Source organism: Protomyctophum bolini (genome assembly GCF_963924005.1).
Source record: "Protomyctophum bolini genome assembly, chromosome: 6".
NCBI classification, from domain to species: Eukaryota; Metazoa; Chordata; class Actinopteri; order Myctophiformes; family Myctophidae; genus Protomyctophum; species Protomyctophum bolini.
Genome location: NC_137867.1, coordinates 9,911,603 through 9,930,279, shown reverse-complemented (window position 1 = coordinate 9,930,279; position 18,677 = coordinate 9,911,603). Strand labels below are relative to the sequence as shown.

At 43.7% G+C, this 18,677-nt stretch overlaps 2 protein-coding genes and 1 long non-coding RNA gene across 3 annotated transcripts in view; 2 read left to right on the top strand and 1 right to left on the bottom strand.

The window, feature by feature from the left end:
* The window catches only part of adgrv1 (adhesion G protein-coupled receptor V1), a 306,098-nt gene extending 298,424 nt beyond the window's left edge, over positions 1–7,674 (top strand). The window contains 1 exon segment of the mRNA XM_080765672.1: positions 7,169–7,674. Within this exon segment, the coding sequence (XP_080621798.1) occupies positions 7,169–7,290 (122 nt within the window). The 3' untranslated portion in view covers positions 7,291–7,674.
* On the top strand, positions 2,790–4,118 carry LOC308317765 (N-acylneuraminate cytidylyltransferase-like; the record flags this gene model as incomplete). The annotated part of the gene is made up of 1 exon (XM_080767045.1): positions 2,790–4,118. One exon carries the CDS (start codon positions 2,790–2,792, stop codon positions 4,116–4,118), a length of 1,329 nt encoding a protein of 442 aa, XP_080623171.1.
* Positions 7,675–14,446: 6,772 nt separating the features above from the next.
* Positions 14,447–15,980, bottom strand: LOC308317757. Its single transcript, XR_013964299.1, has 4 exons — positions 15,912–15,980; positions 15,754–15,801; positions 15,254–15,319; positions 14,447–15,097 (listed from the first exon to the last, which is right to left on the bottom strand). It is a non-coding gene; the product is annotated as an uncharacterized lncRNA (long non-coding RNA).
* Between the last annotated feature and the right edge of the window lie 2,697 nt (positions 15,981–18,677).

The following is an 18,677-nucleotide window of genomic DNA, read 5'->3' as shown; positions in this document are numbered from 1 at the left end:
TGTGTTTCAGCATTGTGAGCTTGTAGATCGCCTCATTTCAAGTGGAAATCCTCGAATGGTAGCAAACCCGCGGTGCTCCGTTCACTTTGAAAAGCGTTCCATACCGTAGGCATACTTCTTAACCCTTGAACGACACTTGACGGATTGAATCATTAAAGGGATGTTTCACTTTCAAGTGATGTTTTGGGGTCACTTAATGCCAGTTATCACCAGTTATATGTGACCTAAAGGCACCATTTTCCTTTTAAAGTTTTTCCTTATATATATTATATGTGTCCAGATTTGACTGAGAGCCTGCCATCGCGCAAATTCCAGCTTTTCACCAGAGGAGACCATGAGGCCGACTCTTCACATACTAGAGCATGTCTGAAATATGTGTCAGAGCTGAAATTGACATGTAAATATGAAATAAATGCTTAAACATGTAGCTATAGGTGTAATGTTAGAGACCTCTATGAGCAGGGCTGCACACAACTTTTTTGGTCTAGTACTCAGAGGAGCACCTGGAGGAGTTACTTGGTGCTCCTAAAATGCGGCGACCCGTCTCGCCGGATGGATAAAAGAGGGATGCATGAATAACTTATAGCAAAACGATATTTATTGGATAAGTGGGGACTGGGGAGTCAATGGAGAGTATTGCAACTCTAGATTCATCCCATTATTTTAAAAAATCCAGAGTTGCAAATTGCAGCTATAGCCTATAGGTCCATGTGTATTCCCAGCCCTAAATGCATATATTCTAATACAAACTTCTTAATACTTCCTTTGATTGATTGAAATATTTATTAACAGTTTGCAGAATTACAGTACATTTCAAGCACAAACTAATATTATCCTAAGGATAATAATGAGCATCAAAGCAATATTTAGATACTTTTTTTATTTTTTTTATTTAAAGCCGATCTACTAGCTCACAACGTGTTTGCGGAGCCGCGACACGTTGTGAGCTTGCTGATCAACTATTTGTTTAGCATACGACACGTCGTACGGCGAAGCATACGTCAGGCTTCCCTTTTAGCCGAGGCGACGTACACAGTCAACACAGACAGACACGCATGGCTCCTCGGTGCAAAATGAATAATGTACAATACCCGACTTTACGATAAAAGCTGGGTGACTGAAAGTCTTTGTCCCTGTATAAAAGGTGCAGTTTTTATCGGCCAGATTGGGATGCTCACGAGTCACGACATATTTTGCACCACATCTCGCTGCGCTCAGCATTCGTTTGGAGCCAGCCGACATCATCCAACCACTTTTTCCGCAAACACACGTTTTCTGTGCGGTTCAGGTGGTGGTTCCGTTTGGCGTCTCTTTGGAGGTGGTGGTGCTGGAACACCAAAATAGTTACTTAATGGCGTTTGCTTCTTGGACATTTTGACGAGAGTTTGGCTGTAATACTGTAAGAATAATGTGTCGGATAACTTTTTCTCCGAGTCCGTAGTAAACTCCTGTCCTCCTCCCAGTAGCAAGCAGGAAGCAGCACGCATGGATTTGGAATCCTCCCTCGTCTGAGTAAGGACGCGCTGTGATTGGCCACAATGGCCAGTGCACTCTTGCAAGACGTGCTGTGATTGGCCAGTAGCCACTTTGAGTGGCAGTCGGTGGGAAATGCTCTCGCCACAGAATTTAGTGGGTATTCTGGCCATAATAATCATTCTGGGCGGCCCCAGCTGTTGGTACGCAGAAGCGCTTCCCGGCGCTTGATTGACAGCGCATTTTTTATTTTGACGACGCATGCGCACTGGCGCGTGCACCACTTATGTGCAGCCCTGTCTATAAGCCATATCTCCAAAACTGGTGGGTCAAACTGAACAACCAATATGTCAATTTGAAGCTATGATTCCCTGCTTTCACATGACATGAAAAAAAAAAGAATACATCCTATGGCAGTCCCTCAGTCAAATGTGGTCACATATAAGTAGCATGTGACGTGTGGAACTATAAGGGGTCTTCATGGTTCTGAATACATTCCAATAATTAGTTTTGCACGAAAACACACATTTAGCTAAGCCTCTCCCACTTAGACACTCCCACTTGGACACTCTCCAGCCGGGCTCATTCATTCCAATGTTAAATATCGTGGAATTTACACATTTTAATACTGGTTCATTTTTGGAACCAAAATCTCTTCCAAATCAGTCAACAAGGCCTGCCATATCATGCGCTGGAAAAATATGTGCGGGGCATTTCCTTTTTAAAACAATGTTTTATCATAATAGGAAAACTATTGGTGGAGAGGTTTGTCTAACCCATGTTATACTTAGCTGTGATTGGACCATAGCAGTTTGGGGAGGGGCTTAGCTATAGGTCAATTCGGCCATAGCCACTTGTGCCACAAATGTGATGACCTCATCACATTTGTGATGAGGCATTGGTCTTTTGGTATTGCACTCCAAAACGTATACATTGTTTTAAAACGTTTACAGGTTGCATTTTGCCCTCATCCGATTGGACAGCATATATACGGTCGATGACATTCCCAACTCAGCGAAACTCTTGTCACACTTTCGATCACTTCTTGGAGAACCTGAAAGCTGAAAGCGTTTCCGCTAGGCAAGGCAACCCACACTCGCCAATTCCGCAGTAATGCATCTTTCCAGTTATATCGGCATCCACTATACTATATGATTGGACAATATACGGTGACATCATATGATTGGACAATATCGGGTGACGTCACAATATGTAATATAGATTACCACACTCGCGATTCCCCAGGATTGCAGTGTGGTCCATGACAGGCAACCACAGCTTCAACTCCCCAGGGTTGCATCTTTTTAGTCGTGTGCATGGAGGGAGTCCCAGACACGGGCCCCGTGGTGCTCTCCTCCCAGTCCCAGAATGTAGACGCCACAGGCGGACACGGCGGCAACGAGAGACACATCGCCGCCCTGGTGCTGGCCAGGGGGGGGAGCAAGGGCATTCCCCTCAAGAACATCAAGCTGCTGGCCGGCGTCCCGCTCATCGGCTGGGTGCTGAGGGCCGCCGTGGACTCCGGCGTGTTCCACAGCGTGTGGGTGTCCACGGACCACCACGACATCGGGGAGGTGGCCAAGGCCTGGGGGGCCACGGTCCACCGCAGGAGCCCTGAGGCGTCCAGAGACTCCTCCAGCTCCCTGGAGGCCGTCCAGGAGTTCGCCCGGCTCCACCCGGAGGTGGACGTGATCTGCAGCGTCCAGGCCACGGCGCCGTGCCTCCACCCGTTCCACGTGCGCGAGGCCGTGGAGATGATCACGCTGCGGGGGCGCGACTCGGTCTTCGCCGTGGTCCGGCGGCACCACTTCCGCTGGCGGGAGACCAAGGAGGGATCCGGAGAGACGACGACGACCGAGCCGCTGAACGTGGACCCCGCCAAGAGACCCCGGCGCCAGGACTGGGGCGGCGAGCTGTGCGAGAACGGGTCCTTCTACTTCGCCACCAGAGACCTGGTGCTGAACGGAGGCACGCTGCAGGGCGGGAAGGTGGCCTACTACGAGATGCCGCCCGAGTACAGCGTGGACATCGACGTGGCCATCGACTGGCCCGTGGCGGAGCAGCGCGTCCTCCACTACGGCTACTTCGGCCGAGGCGGCGAGCCCAAGGCGGTGCGTCTGCTGCTGTGCAAGCTGTCCGGGTGTCTGACGGACGGCCGGCTGACCGTGTCGGCGTCCGGCGAGGAGGCGGTCTCCATCAGCACCAGAGACGCGGCGGGCCTGCGCATGCTGAAGGCGGAAGGAGTGAAGGTGGTGCTGTTGACCTCCTCCTCCAGCGAGGAGGAGCCCATGAGCAAGGCACTGTGTGACGCCTTGGCCCAGAGGACGGGCTGCCCGGTCCGGCGGAGCGGAGCGGACGTGGAGGAGGAGGAGGAGAGCGACCTGGACTGGACGGAGGTTGCGTACATGGGCAGCGAGGAGCTGGACGCCGAGCATCTGACCCTGGCGGGTTTGAGCGCCGTGCCGCGGGACGCGCCGTCGGCCGCCGCCAACGCCGCGAAGTACCGATGCCGCTGCGCCGCCGGCGCCGGGGCCGTGCGGGAGTTCGCCGAACACATCCTGTTCCTCAGGAAGAAGCAGGCCAAGAAGTCTCAGACGGAACAAGAACGCATGAACCGATTTCAGACGACGATACGTAAAAAATAAACAATCCTGACCGGGCCGAGGCTCTGAACTGCAATGAAGACATCATCATCATCATCATCATTTTTCGACCGCCGTCGAGATCGTGGATTTCACAATATCACGGCAGACTTTCCTTCATTGCCATCCCCGGTTACTGATGCCTGTGTCCATAGCGATGACATCAGAGAACAACAGTTTTCTACCTCTGGTCTGCTTTGAGGCAGGACTCCAGAGAAGAAGGGAAGATATAACCTCATTGTCAGCTCTGTAGTAGTCGCCGGCAAACTGTGTTCTTCTGGATCGGACTAGTGAAGAAGTACGGGGAATGTTGCCGTATATTAGATTAGTCTTATGGGTGGCTCTTCCAAGACAGAGCGGGTTTAAGTGCCATCCAACCGTTTCTCTAGTTTCTTTGAAAGTGTCCACGTCTTGGAGCCATAGAGTAGAATCGGCTCAAAGGTCGTCCTAAATACTAAGCTGGGATGACCAGATCTTATGCAGGCCTCCAACTGTGTTTGTCTTTTCATCTCAACGGGACGAAAACTAATACGTAAATATATGCAAAGCCAACAATAACCACATTATAAAAGCACTTAAGACATAGTGAAATAAAAATACATTTTTTCACACTTTTAAATCATATCCGTGGTCATATGGGCATACCTAACAGTAGATGACAAAACAATGGGAACATTTCAATGTTTGTGTATTTTTATATCAAAAGTCCATACAAATGATAAGATTCAAGATTCAATACTTCATTGCCATGTCAACAGAGTTGATTGGAATTTGTTTCAGTGCTCCAGAAACAGACATACAAAGACACATAATTCACATATTCAGACGGTAGAAAAGGATACAAAAGTACAAACATCATATGAGAGAGACCAATAAATGACTTCCTTTGGACGAAAACGTGACGCGTGATGACCTGTCGAGTCCCGCATGAATAAAAATGAATCTTGGTTTTATTCCCATTGCCAATCCTCCAAACACAGCTGATGTTGATTATACAGAACAATGACATCCATCCAGACAGTGTAGTCATGTTATGTTAAACTTAATCAGCATGCTAAAATATGTATCTGAAAACATTATACAGGTATAGGTTAGAAAACAGTAAGACGCCCTGAGGGCGAGAAGCGACCTCGCCCTAAAAGTACTTTCATGTTTTACTCTGTTACAAGTAAAATTCTGGCATTCTTGAGTAAAAGTACTAAAGTATATATTGATAATGGTATAAAAATGTACCTAAAGTACCAAAACTATCTAGAAAGTAGTCATTATGAATTTCACAATAATAATTGCGACCGAAGGTCGCAGTTCTATGGAATCGTGCATTTCCCGTCAGTCAGTCAGTCAGTGTATCACTCAAAATCCCCATACATGGGAAAACTAGAGTTCTCAACAGGCCCGACAATTTACGCCGGGCCCTTCCTGGGCCCTCAGCAAACCCTGTACACTCAAGACACTGCCCTCCGCTGCCACCCTTAGATCTCCATATATGGATCTGACCTGTTCTGACATTCCACATGTTAACCTGACCTCATCAAACCCCTGTACACTCAAGACACGCTCCATATATGGCCAGTGCACGCGACCTCGCCCTCCGGCGTCTTACTGGTGATAATGGCCGTGTGTATATTATACAGGGGTTTGGTGGTTAATGTAATGATAATCCAAATCTACAAAGTAACTTTATACTAACTAAAGAAGCACAACATTTGGATCCAAGATGTGGTGTAGAATACTCAAGTACATGTACTTATTATCACACTGAACTTCTAACCTCCTTTCAATCTGTGTGTCTCTCTCTCTCTCTCTCTCTCTCTCTCTCTCTCTCTCTCTCTCTCTCTCTCTCTCCCTCTCCCTCTCCCTCTCTCTCTCTCTCTCTCTCTCACTCTCTGAGCAGCCAGTCATCCAGCCAGTCTGGTCAGCCGTAAAGATAATACCCTAATCTGAATTACATAATCTACTACAACCTGACACAGGTCAGCGAGAAGCGACCCTAATGAGGCGCTTCACTCTCCATTAGGTAGTCAACCATTAACGCTGCTATTGCAGAGCGAGAGAGAGAGACACACACACACACACACACACACACACACACACACACACACACACACAGTGTTTAGCGGGCTTGTAGATTGGCTACTTTTAGCAGTTGCAACACCCGAGCGCAACCAAACATAAAATGATCACTTCTCCAATAGTCCCTCCCCAACAGTCTACGTTTTATTGGTTGATGAAAGGGTTGGTGTAAAGGGTTGGGCAAGACACTGAACTCACAATTGCTCCTGATGTGCTGGTTGGTGCCTTGCATGGTTTCCTCCGCCATCGGTGTATGCATGTGTGTGTGTGAATGGGTGAATGTAATGCACAATCTATGTAAAGCGCCTTGGATAAAGGCGCTATATAAATTTACCAATTTACTCAACAGTAATAAAAGAAAAAAAACTACAAAAATGCTGTTATTGGACCTTTAAGACCCTTTTAATACCTAAAAGAATAAAGAAAATGAACTAATATGAAATATGAAAATTCGTCAAACATTGTCAAATATTAGAGGAAATAATTATGAAAATAGCTGATCTACATGATCACAATGCCTCGCATCGGCTATTTGCACAATATTCATTGTTGATCAACTATGGTTGATCAACCACAACAAAGCCTTCTGCCATTCATTTAATATTGATTAGATAACGGTGTGCTGGCGTTATAACACGTGATAGATTATCAATCATCTTTAATGATCAACTCAGCTGTAAATGTTCAAAGGCCATTTGAGTGGAACACTGCTCTTGTTATGAACCATAAATGACGATAAAGGCGAGAGAAAGTGACACACACAGTCACACACACACACACACACACACACACACACACACACACACACACACACACACAGATGTACATGATGTTGTACGACAAATATATTTATTCCCTGAACTGTAATTCTCTTTGCTATATCCGGTGCATTTACATTGCATTGGTTTGTAATGCCCATTAATAATGCTTCATTGTCCCGTCAAAGTAAACAAATGAAGTAACGTGTTTGTTGGTTTCAGGAACGGGCCTCAACCTGAGCGACACGGAGTCGGCCCACGACAGCCACGACGGAGGCAGCAGCGCGGAACACTCCCAGATCGTCGAGCTGAGACGCATCCCCATCGCCGACACGCACCTCTAACCTTATATATTACCTCACGCCTCCGTGCCCTCTGTTTTGCGTGAGTGCAGAGGGAATCGCCTTCGCGTTTGAGTCACGCTCGTGTGATTGGCCCAGTGCACTTCTGCAATGAGTGGCAGTTCAAATGCAAAATGCTCTCGCCAGAAGAGGATTCACTATTCGGGGTCGCAACTCGAAACGGAGCCGAGTCGGCTCAGCGAACGTCGACACGGCAACTTGCAAAAAGCGCAGCAACGGTGGTGTCTCTCGGGGCTCAAGTTCGCTTGAGACCCCGCCCCCTCCGTAGCGGTCTAAAACTGTACTTTATCCCCTACTACTAATGCGTGACCATTTCATCCATTCTGAACGGGAACCCGTTTTGGTGTTAGCATCATGTTATGCTTTAGCTATTGAAAAATAGCAGATCTACAAGCTCATAGCGCGCCACCGAGTGGCGCGCTACGAGCTTGTAGGTCTGCTATTTTTGAAAAATCGAGGAACGACTGACATTTTTAGAATCTGATCTCAGGTCAGAATGAGTTAATCAGACCCAGTGTGTCCAGTGGAAACCTCGTATGAATCTGATCTCAGGTCAGAATGGGTTAATCAAACGCGAAGGCGATTTCACACTCGACTCTGTAGCAATAGTGGCTTTGTCGAGCCTCTGCCTGAGGACCAAAAGCCTCCCCCGGTCAAGAGGGTTTAGGCAGACGCGTAACTAGATGTCAGTGGGCCGCGACGCAGGCTGATCAGCGAGTGGCCCCGACAGCCCCCACGCAGTCGCGTTGTCTGCGTCGCGCTAGTAACGCTCCTGCTTTTAGGCTATAGTGGTCACGATGTTGGCTTTCCATGCGGTCGAGCCGGGTTCGAATCCTGGGGTGCTGTGACCTATAGCGGAACGGGTTTCCTGGTGTTGGGCGGGTGGTCAAGAGGGGGGGATATATACGATTTTGGCGTTACATCTCCATACATCCATCCCATCCCTCTCTCCGTTCATTCCTCCCTTTTCAAATCGCATGCGGAGAAAGGAACATACAGAAACAGTATTTTTATATTTGGGAATGATTTTGCACTAAAACATGTTTTTTTAATGTTCTCTTATAGTTGTTTGATATGAAAACGTTGTGATTTTTACTGTACATCTTGTTTTTTTATATTTACACATACCGGTATATAAATTTATATATATAAATGTTTTACTAAATAATTTTTTAAAGTCCTTGATGGAGTTTTTCTTTTCTTTTTTTTTATGCAGCAAAAATCTCTTTCTGGATGTATATATTTAGGGGTTTTGTAATGTATAGATTTTATAGTAACAAAAAGAAAGTTGGGTGTATCCCTCCCCAGCACACCCAACACTGCTAGCTTGGGTTTATGGAGATTGTGTAACATTGTTAATAAATAATTCATCCTCTATTTTACAGTGGCCTGTGTGCTGATTTCACGTTCTAACGCTATATAGCTCTCTCTCTCTCTCTCTCTCTCTCTCTCTCTCTCTCTCTCTCTCTCTCTCTCTCTCTCTCTCTCTCTCTCTCTCTCTCTCTCTCTCTCTCTCTCTCTCACTCTCACCCCCTTCCCCCTCTGTGTCCGGCTCAAACCAGCCAACTTGCTGAATGGGAAGGGACAAGGGCTGGGGCGTGGGGCAGTGCATGCCGTCTACAAAGAAAACAACAAAAAGAAGAAGACTCTGCATCAAGGCTTGTATTGGGGGTAAAGTCCTTCGCGGCATATAGCGTCACGTCCAGGGGGGGGGGGGGGGGGACAGAAACAGGAGATGGGCTCCTGCATGACCCTATGGGGTCGCCGTGACTCGCCGTGGCGTGCTTATACTTTTCTCTCTGAAGCCAAGGAGTACGTTGGAATTGCTGGAGTCGCCTCCCTGGGGTCAGCGCAGGAACACATGGGAGGGGGGGGGGGGGGGGTGGCAGGGAATTTCACAAACGTGTTCTACACCGTCTGAGACTTCAGGTCCGGGACGGAAAGACTGGTCTGGTCTGGACATTCTGCTGCCGTCTGCAGAAGGAAAAAGAAACAAACAAAAAGAACGACCTAGTCCCATGTGCAGAGGGCAGAGCAAACCGCCTGTGTGTGTGTGTGTGTGTGTAGAGGTAGGCCTATACTCTGTCTGGCAGAGAGAGAATGGTAGCCATGCTGCAACGTTCAAAGAAATACTTATCTGCACAAAGAATACCCCTTATCTCCATATTCTTGGAGGGGAGGTTCATAATATAATAATAATAATAGTTTTACTGAAAAGTGACGCTATAATAGCCCACTTTACATTTCGCCTTATAACTCTCGAACCGTATAGGTCGTCTTAAGCCCTACTGTATATACTGTACATTTTGGGCCATTCATTTTGATAATCTACAAGCTCACAATGTGTCTCATCGTGACGAATTGTGATCTTGTAGATCGGCTATTGTCATACATTTGAAAACTTGAAATTCTGCACAATGGCTACTTTTACTGAGTGCCCACGATGAACCCTTGCACAGATCCATGCTTTCCCATAGGCTGATGACCTCATTGCACAGATGGAGATTGCAGGCGATTCGGTGACAAGAGAGAAGAGAGAGAGAGAGAGAGAGAGAGAGAGAGAGAGAGAGAGATGACAAGAGTGAGGAGGAGAAAGGAATGAATGAGAATGAATGAATGAGAAGAATGAAAGAGACCAGATGTCATGCCCCGGTTACCTGAGAGCCACTTATCAGTGAAGGGGCGGGGGGGGGGGGGGGCTGAAACACCGGCCGTACAAAAGAAATCACTTCCCGGGTCTGATATTTCTCAGTAGTGGCTCCTGAAGTAGTTCATGCGAGAAGGGTATCTCCTCACAACTGCGTCGCTGGTAAATTGTTGCTGTCGGGCAGAAACCTCTTACTCGTGTGTGTGTGTGTGTGTGTGTGTTTTCTTTCTTGCCCTACTAGTCGCTCGGTGTGAAGAGTGTCTGGCAGACACTCTTCACACCGAGCGACACACACACACACACACACATCTGTCTGTTATCTAAATTCTAAATTGCATGCGGCCTGTTCACTTCTTTTGGTCCCGTTTCTTGTATGGACTTGGCCGCTTGTTTGTCTCGCGAAAATCTGGCAACGCATGCTAAAAGAAGAACCTGCGTTCCTAGTCGGCCAATCCCTGCTTGTTGTGGTGGGACTGACTGAGCTGAGTGGGTCCCTGGATGAGGCCCAGATTGGGTTTCAACCCTCTTCCTTTGGCATGGGAGGAGAAAGCAGGACATTTGTCACTTCTCCCTCTACCCCTATAGATTCAGCCCACAACACGCTGAAAGCCTTAAGTCCCCCCGTCCCCTTCGCGAGGGAACAAAACCAATATCAACCACATAGACAAACAGGCTGCAGTGTTTGTTCTACAATGGAGGGCGGAGTGACGTCGGACGCACACTTCACTTCCCTATAGCCCCGAGTCCCGCTTGCATCACTTCTCAGACGTGGGAGAACAATGTGTTTGTTTTTTTTTACACTCGTTTAAGAGGTGCTCTGTGCGCCCGTGCGTGCGTGAATGTGGGCCTGTGTGCATGCATGTACCTGTGAATGTGCTTGTTTGTTTTTCTGTTAATTGCGTGCGTGTGTGTAACTTCCTGGATATTACAACAGCATGGCCAGCAATACCCCGAGTCGAGGAAATTGTTAATGATGAAGTTAAACCTCTTAACGATGACTGTTTCACTGATTGTCTCCTTCCTATTTAAACGGGGGTGAAACTGAAGCTATTTTCCGCAAGCATACGGCCATTCTGCAAACGGTAATCACCAACATAGGCCTCAAACTCATTCAAAAGGTAACTGACAGTCGTTGCATTTGCAATTTAAGCATTTAGCAGACGCTCTTAATCCAGAGCGACTTACATTAAGCAAGAACAAAAAACATGGCAAAACATATACATAAAAAAAGAAGATTAACGGCAGCATCAATCTCAGCAAATTGCAGGCCCGGCCGGCGGACCACTTCGCCAGACTCATGTCAGTCACCATGACTCATTCCCCCATACCCATATGAGGAGTTCCCAATGCAGCTACGCCCAAATATGGAGTGTGTTGTCTAACCTCAATGTATCGTCTGGCGTCGGGCGCAAACAAAACAGCCAGCTCCATCATTGGCACAAAAAGGGGACATGCCCATATAGGAGCATATACTGTTACGGAGATGTCCGTATACATATTGGTCAGGTCGGCGGTTTGACATATAATCTGGACTCTATAGACGTGAGGGCCTCGTAGCAGCCCAAACCTCTAGTTATGACAAAGATTGATATCTACAGTACATTCACAGTAGGTGGTAATGGAGCCTATAGGTCTTTACATGCAGGAAGCTCGCTGTGAAGTGAGAATCATTTTGAAAGGCCTTCCTATTACTGTCCAACTTCACGAGAATTAAGAACTCATTTAAAATATGTCTCCATTCCATAAGGGACGTTAAAACGAACCGCACTGATCAACACACTGTAATTTATAGCAGGAGAAAGCCGTTAAGCAGCAAATAGTTTGATACATATAAGGCAGTGCAGGGTATTATGACATCAGCAGTTGTGTAAAAGTGGGTCAGCCACAGCTGAGAAGAAGCCCGCCTGAGACCCCAATTCTCTGCTATTGTCCATGCAGGTCACTGTCATGCGACGGATTACAAAGGCTCTCAGTACGTGCATGGGTGTCCGGAACCAATCGCACAAAACGTGTCTCCCAGCCTTACAATACTCTGACCCACTTCTGCATACATGATGAATGCCTGTTAGCACCGGTCTCTTTCAATAGTGCCAATATCGACAGACAACAGTCGGGGTCAGGTGTATTAGGCTATTAGCCCGTACACACCGGGAAAGCGTCTACCTGTCCTGTGTGTCATGTTTTATGTATGTATGTATTTTAGATGTACAAGCTCACATTCTGGTATTTTTGAACATTGAAAGTGAATTGTGTTTAAAAAATATATATAAAGAATTGATAAATAGGCTACTTTCACATTTTTAAATACAAATCTTATCTTCTCCCTGGCACAAAACAATTTTAGATGGGGGGGCCAAATACATCATTTAGGCGATCCTTAAGTTGACACGAAAAGGTTTGAGAACTACAGATTTAGAAGGCATCTGTAGAATGGGCCTCATGCAGGTCTCAGTGGGCTAAAGGAGAGCGGAAGAGTGGAGACGGGTGTTGAACAAAAGGCTGAAATGGGTGAGTGGTGCCTCGTCTCCGAGTGTTCCATCGTGTTCTCCTGCTACTACTCGCCGAGACATATTCTTATTCTGCATTTGATGTAGAATTAAATTTGACATGGCTGAAAAGAAAAGACTCATTATGGAGGTTTATTGTGTGGTTATAGGTTCCATATAATTGGGTTCATGTCATTTCACGTCATCTTTATTTCTATCATAGATGGAAGGTTTGGGCCACTATACGTGGCCCCTCACACCGCAAATCCGACTGATGCCCATATATGAACATCTATATCTCTCAGTCCTCTGTATCTGTCGGTCCCTGTATCTGTCGGTCCATGTCCCTTTTATGCCCGTATGTTTTGTGTTGCAGTTTTTCACGTTGTCGCTTAGGAAAATAAAAAGCCCTCAGTGATATCAGTTTGGATGTTGTCTTATTTCTGAAGATGGTTTAGGACAGTGATACTCAACCTCAGGCCCGCGGGACCATTATGACTGGCCCACCAATGAAAATCTAAAAAAAAGAAGAAAAAAAAATCTGGAAAATGAAATAAAAATAAATAAATCTGAATGAAGTTATCATTAATTACATTATTATAAGTAATACTATTAGAGTTGTACTATTACTCGAAAGAAAATAAAAGCTTGGGGGGGGGGGGGGGAGATGCAATGCAAATGAAAGACATATACTGTGTATCCCTATTCCCTGACATAATTTTATAGCTAAACGGACAGAATTCTATTTTATTTGAATGATGAAACCCAGCTGCCATTAATAGTTGGAAATGGAAATGGAAATTGCGGAAATGGTGGAAATGGAAATTGCGGAAATTGCGGAAATGGTGGAAATGGAAATTGCGGAAATTGCGGAAATGGAAATTGCGGAAATTGCGTAAATTGCGTAAATTGCAGAAATGGTAATTGCGGAAATTGCGGAAATGGTGGAAATGGAAATTGCCGAAATTGCGGAAATGGAAATTGAGGAAATTGCGGATATGGAAATTGAGGAAATTGCGGAAATGGAAATTGGAAATTGCGGAAATTGCGGAAATTGGAATTGCGAAAATTGCAGAAATTGCGGAAATTGCGGAAATTGCGGAAATTAATTAAAATTAATTATCCTCGTTTCTCATCATCTTATGACACCCCCCCCCCCTCCATATATATTGCGACCCCGCACCCCTCCTCCCACATATTTATTGAAACATAATAAAGCAGCAAATGTATACTTAATTTTGTTTCTTTATTAGGAAAAAAAAGGTTACAATGAAATCATTTAGGCACATAGAAAAAATATGTAAACAACCAAGTTTAGAATACAAGTGGTTGATTTTTATGTCATTTTGCTGAGAATGCACTTTAAGACCACTCTTTGAGAACCACTGGCTTTGTTCTAAAATCTATAAAACACCAACTTTCCTGAAACCACCAGAACATGTTGGATAAGATTGTGTCCACATTTCCACACAGTTTTCTGAAAAACCTATGTTTCTATATTAGTGGTTCTCAAATTATGTTATGTCAAGGACCCCAGAAATATTATGAAATTGGCCGCAGACACCTACAGTATCTGAAAATATGTTGCAAAGATGAGTTAAAAACGTTTGCTCTGAAACAATATATATTCAAAGATTTGCACATTTTCAGGATAAAACTAAATAGCAGACCTACAAGCTCGTAGCGCGGTCCCTGGAACAACATATTTTCAGATTGGAGTAAATCGTTTGAACACCAATGATACAGAAACATCTAGGCTTTTCAGAAAACAGTCATACCATTTAAACACTTTAACCATCATTTTAAAAGCCGTTAGATTGTTGGCATATCTACAAGCTCACGAGCTTGCAGATTTGCTATTTTTGAAAAATCGTGAAAATGTGGCCCAAACACAGTGAACGTTTTAACTAAAATCTGTGAGGATTTAGAAGACATTTTGTGGAATCAGTTCTCAAGTTTAATTTCTTATGTCTATAAAACACCAAGTCTATTCTGTGTGGAGTTAGTCATGTAAGCCCAGTAATGGTGCAATAGCAGTTACACAGCAGTGGGTTTGAACCCTTTTCATGCCAAAGTTATTCAGCATTTGAGCCACGGACCACCGTTTGATGAGCTGCCTGCCGTGCCTGTCCGTTTCCTTCCTTTATGAAGCCTGACTGGTGGTGGCCGCCAGCAGAAGTTCCAGAATGCACCCTGTCCAACGTCTCCGGCTCTCAGACCCCAGGTCCCCGTCACTGAAGTCCAAGATCCCCTGGTTTTAGCCACTTTAACCATTATTTAAAAAGGTGTAAGCTGTTGAAAACGAGCTTGTAGATTTGCTAATTTTGAAACATCGTGAAAAAAAATCTGTAAATATATATTCTTTTGCAGCAAACGTTTTAACTACAATCTGTGAGGATTTAGAAGACATATCAGTTCAAGTTTAAGTGCTTAAGTCTTTAAAACACCAATTCTCTTCCGAGTGGAGTCAGGAGTTTCTGAGCGTAGCAATGTGTGTATGTCCCCGTGTCTGTATGTCCGAGCACGGAAAGCTGGGTGCGTTCCTTGAGGTCTGGATGTTGCGTATAGTAGAGGGTCAGGGAAACCCGACTGGTGGTAGCCTTTCCAGCAGAGGTTGCATTTGAAGTCGATAGGTCTTCCTCCAGCGAAAGTTCGTCTGAAATCACAGAATTAATTAAATAAATTATTTTCACCTTAATCATTTATCTGGCTTGTGATCCATGACTTAACAGTTGCCCTGTGGGTAAAACCCAGACATTTTCTAATTTCTATTCCTGTGCTAAAATGTGACAAAATGTGAAAATGTTCTTACCATTTTTATTATCCATTTTATTTATCCATCACCATCATCTCCACTTCCTCCACGTGACCTCATCATCTGTAATTTGAACAAAATCAAATACAAAATTGATATGGATTGCATTTGTATAGGGCTCACAACACGTGAGCTTGTAGATCGACTATTTTCACCATGCAACCAAGTGTAAATTCAGGCATTCTGAAATAGGCCTACCTACCATCACTGCTGTGAAATGTGGGATAACGTTTTGATGGCTGTGAGAACCACTGCCTTAACCCATTTAGACCTGAGGACGCATCTGTGTCGCCTCATAGGTTTTAAACATTATTTTAAAAGCCGTTAGCTGTTGAAAAATAGCAGATCTACAAGCTCATAGTGTGGCACTGAGTGCCACAGTACTCAACATAATACACCTCAGTCATTTAAAATGTTATGATGGTAAAAATGGTACACAGTTACACATTGTTGGGTGCCAATTTTCTGTCCTTGGTAAAATGAAAATGAACAATTACCTTAAATTAAAGAACGATGTCTCAGCTCTGTACAGCATGTCACCTTGTCTGTAAAATGAAATCAAATTCAAGTCAAATTTCTTTCAAATGTAACAGCAAACTTGAGGCAAGAGAGCTTGTAGCATGCAACCTTAATTCAGTGGTAGAAATGTTCTTACCGTTTGTACGCCCAACAGATCCAAGTCCTGTGTCTGAAATCACAGTAACAACAAAATGGTAAACATTGTATGTACATAAAATCAATTTGATGAAAACAGAAGATCTACAAGCACACAATGTGCTGCGCGCTTGTAGACCAGCTATTTTCAGCATGGAACCAAGTGTAAAAATCAGGCTTAGAATAAAACAACAAAATGACTAAAACTAAATCAAAATGTGTTTTAATTAGACAAATCTTTATTTGCAATTGTGGCCTAGCAAAAGCCTTTTGAGCGGGGTTGAATTGGGCTAAAATAATCACACAACACATCCCTCTTTACAGCTGACAGTTAACTTCGTGCTTTGCACGGAGTTAACTGTTAACTTAAGATTTGAAAAAAATGACGAAATGACAAAAACGATTGGTTATAGCCCATGTTTTTTGAAATTTTGAAAAAAAAAGTTAGCCTTGTTTCTCATCATTTTGGACCATGGGCTATAGCCCATATCGTACGGCATACTATAGCGCGCCGTTTTTCATCATTTTTGAAGATTTGAAAAAAATTACGAAATGACAAAAACGATGGGTTATAGCCCATGTTTTTTGAAATTTTGAAAAAAAAAGTTATCCTCGTTTCTCATCATTTTGGACCATGGGCTATAGCCCATATCGTACGGCATACTATAGCGCGCCGTTTTTCATCATTTTTGAGGATTTAAAAAAAATGAAAACATGAAAAAAAAAATCCGCAATTTCCGCAATTTCCATTTCCACAATTTCCGCAATTACCATTTCCGCAATTTGCGCAATTTCCGCAATTCCGCAATTTGACAAAAACGATGGGTTATAGCCCATGTTTTTTGAAATTTTGAAGAAAAAAAAAGTTAGCCTCGTTTCTCATCATTTTGGAACATGGGCTATAGCCCATATCGTACGGCATACTATAGCGCGCCGTTTTTCATCATTTTTGAAGATTTGAAAAAAATGACGAAATGACAAAAACGATGGGTTATAGCGCATGTTTTTTGAAATTTTGGAAAAAAAAGTTAGCCTCGTTTCTCATCATTTTGGACCATGGGCTATAGCCCATATCGTACGGCATACTATAGCGCGCCGTTTTTCATCATTTTTGAAGATTTGAAAAAAATGACGAAATGACAAAAACGATGGGTTATAGCCCATGTTTTTTGAAATTTTGAAAAAAAAAGTTAGCCTCGTTTCTCATCATTTTGGACCATGGGCTATAGCCCATATCGTACGGCATACTATAGCGCGCCGTTTTTCATCATTTTTGAAGATTTGAAAAAAATGACGAAATGCCAAAAACGATGGGTTATAGCCCATGTTTTTTGAAATTTTGAAAAAAAAAGTTAGCCTCGTTTCTCATCATTTTGGACCATGGGCTATAGCCCGTATCGTACGGCATACTATAGCGCGCCGTTTTTCATCATTTTTGAAGATTTGAAAAAAAAGACGAAATGACAAAAACGATGGGTTATAGCCCATGTTTTTTGAAATTTTGAAAAAAAAAGTTAGCCTCGTTTCTCATCATTTTGGACCATGGGCTATAGCCCATATCGTACGGCATACTATAGCGCGCCGTTTTTCATCATTTTTGAAGATTTGAAAAAAATGACGAAATGACAAAAACGATGGGTTATAGCCCATGTTTTTTGAAATTTTGAAAAAAAAAGTTAGCCTCGTTTCTCATCATTTTGGACCATGGGCTATAGCCCATATCGTACGGCATACTATAGCGCGCCGTTTTTTATCATTTTTGAAGATTTGAAAAAAATTACGAAATGACAAAAACGATGGGTTATAGCCCATGTTTTTTGAAATTTTGAAAAAAAAAGTTAGCCTCGTTTCTCATCATTTTGGACCATGGGCTATAGCCCATATCGTACGGCATACTATAGCGCGCCGTTTTCATCATTTTTGAAGATTTGAAAAAAATGACGAAATGACAAAAACGATGGGTTATAGCCCATGTTTTTTGAAATTTTGAAAAAAAAAGTTAGCCTCGTTTCACATCATTTTGGACCATGGGCTATAGCCCATATCGTACGGCATACTATAGCGCGCCGTTTTTCATCATTTTTGAAGATTTGAAAAAAATGACGAAATGACAAAAACGATGGGTTATAGCCCATGTTTTTTGAAATTTTGAAAAAAAAAGTTAGCCTCGTTTCTCATCATTTTGGACCATGGGCTATAGCCCATATCGTACGGCATACTATAGCGCGCCGTTTTTCATCATTTTTGAAGATTTGAAAAAAATGACGAAATGACAAAAACGATGGGTTATAGCCCATGTTTTTTGAAATTTTGAAAAAAAAAGTTAGCCTCGTTTCTCATCATTTTGGACCATGGGCTATAGCCCATATCGTACGGCATACTATAGCGCGCCGTTTTTCATCATTTTTGAAGATTTGAAAAAAAGGACGAAATGACAAAAACGATGGGTTATAGCCCAAGTTTTTTGAAAATTTGAAAAAAAAAGTTAGCCTCGTTTCTCATCATTTTGGACCATGGGCTATAGCCCATATCGTACGGCATACTATAGCGCGCCGTTTTTCATCATTTTTGAAGATTTGAAAAAAATGACGAAATGACAAAAACGATGGGTTATAGCCCATGTTTTTTGAAATTTTGAAAAAAAAAGTTAGCCTCGTTTCTCATCATTTTGGACCATGGGCTATAGCCCATATCGTACGGCATACTATAGCGCGCCGTTTTTCATCATTTTTGAAGATTTGAAAAAAATTACGAAATGACAAAAACG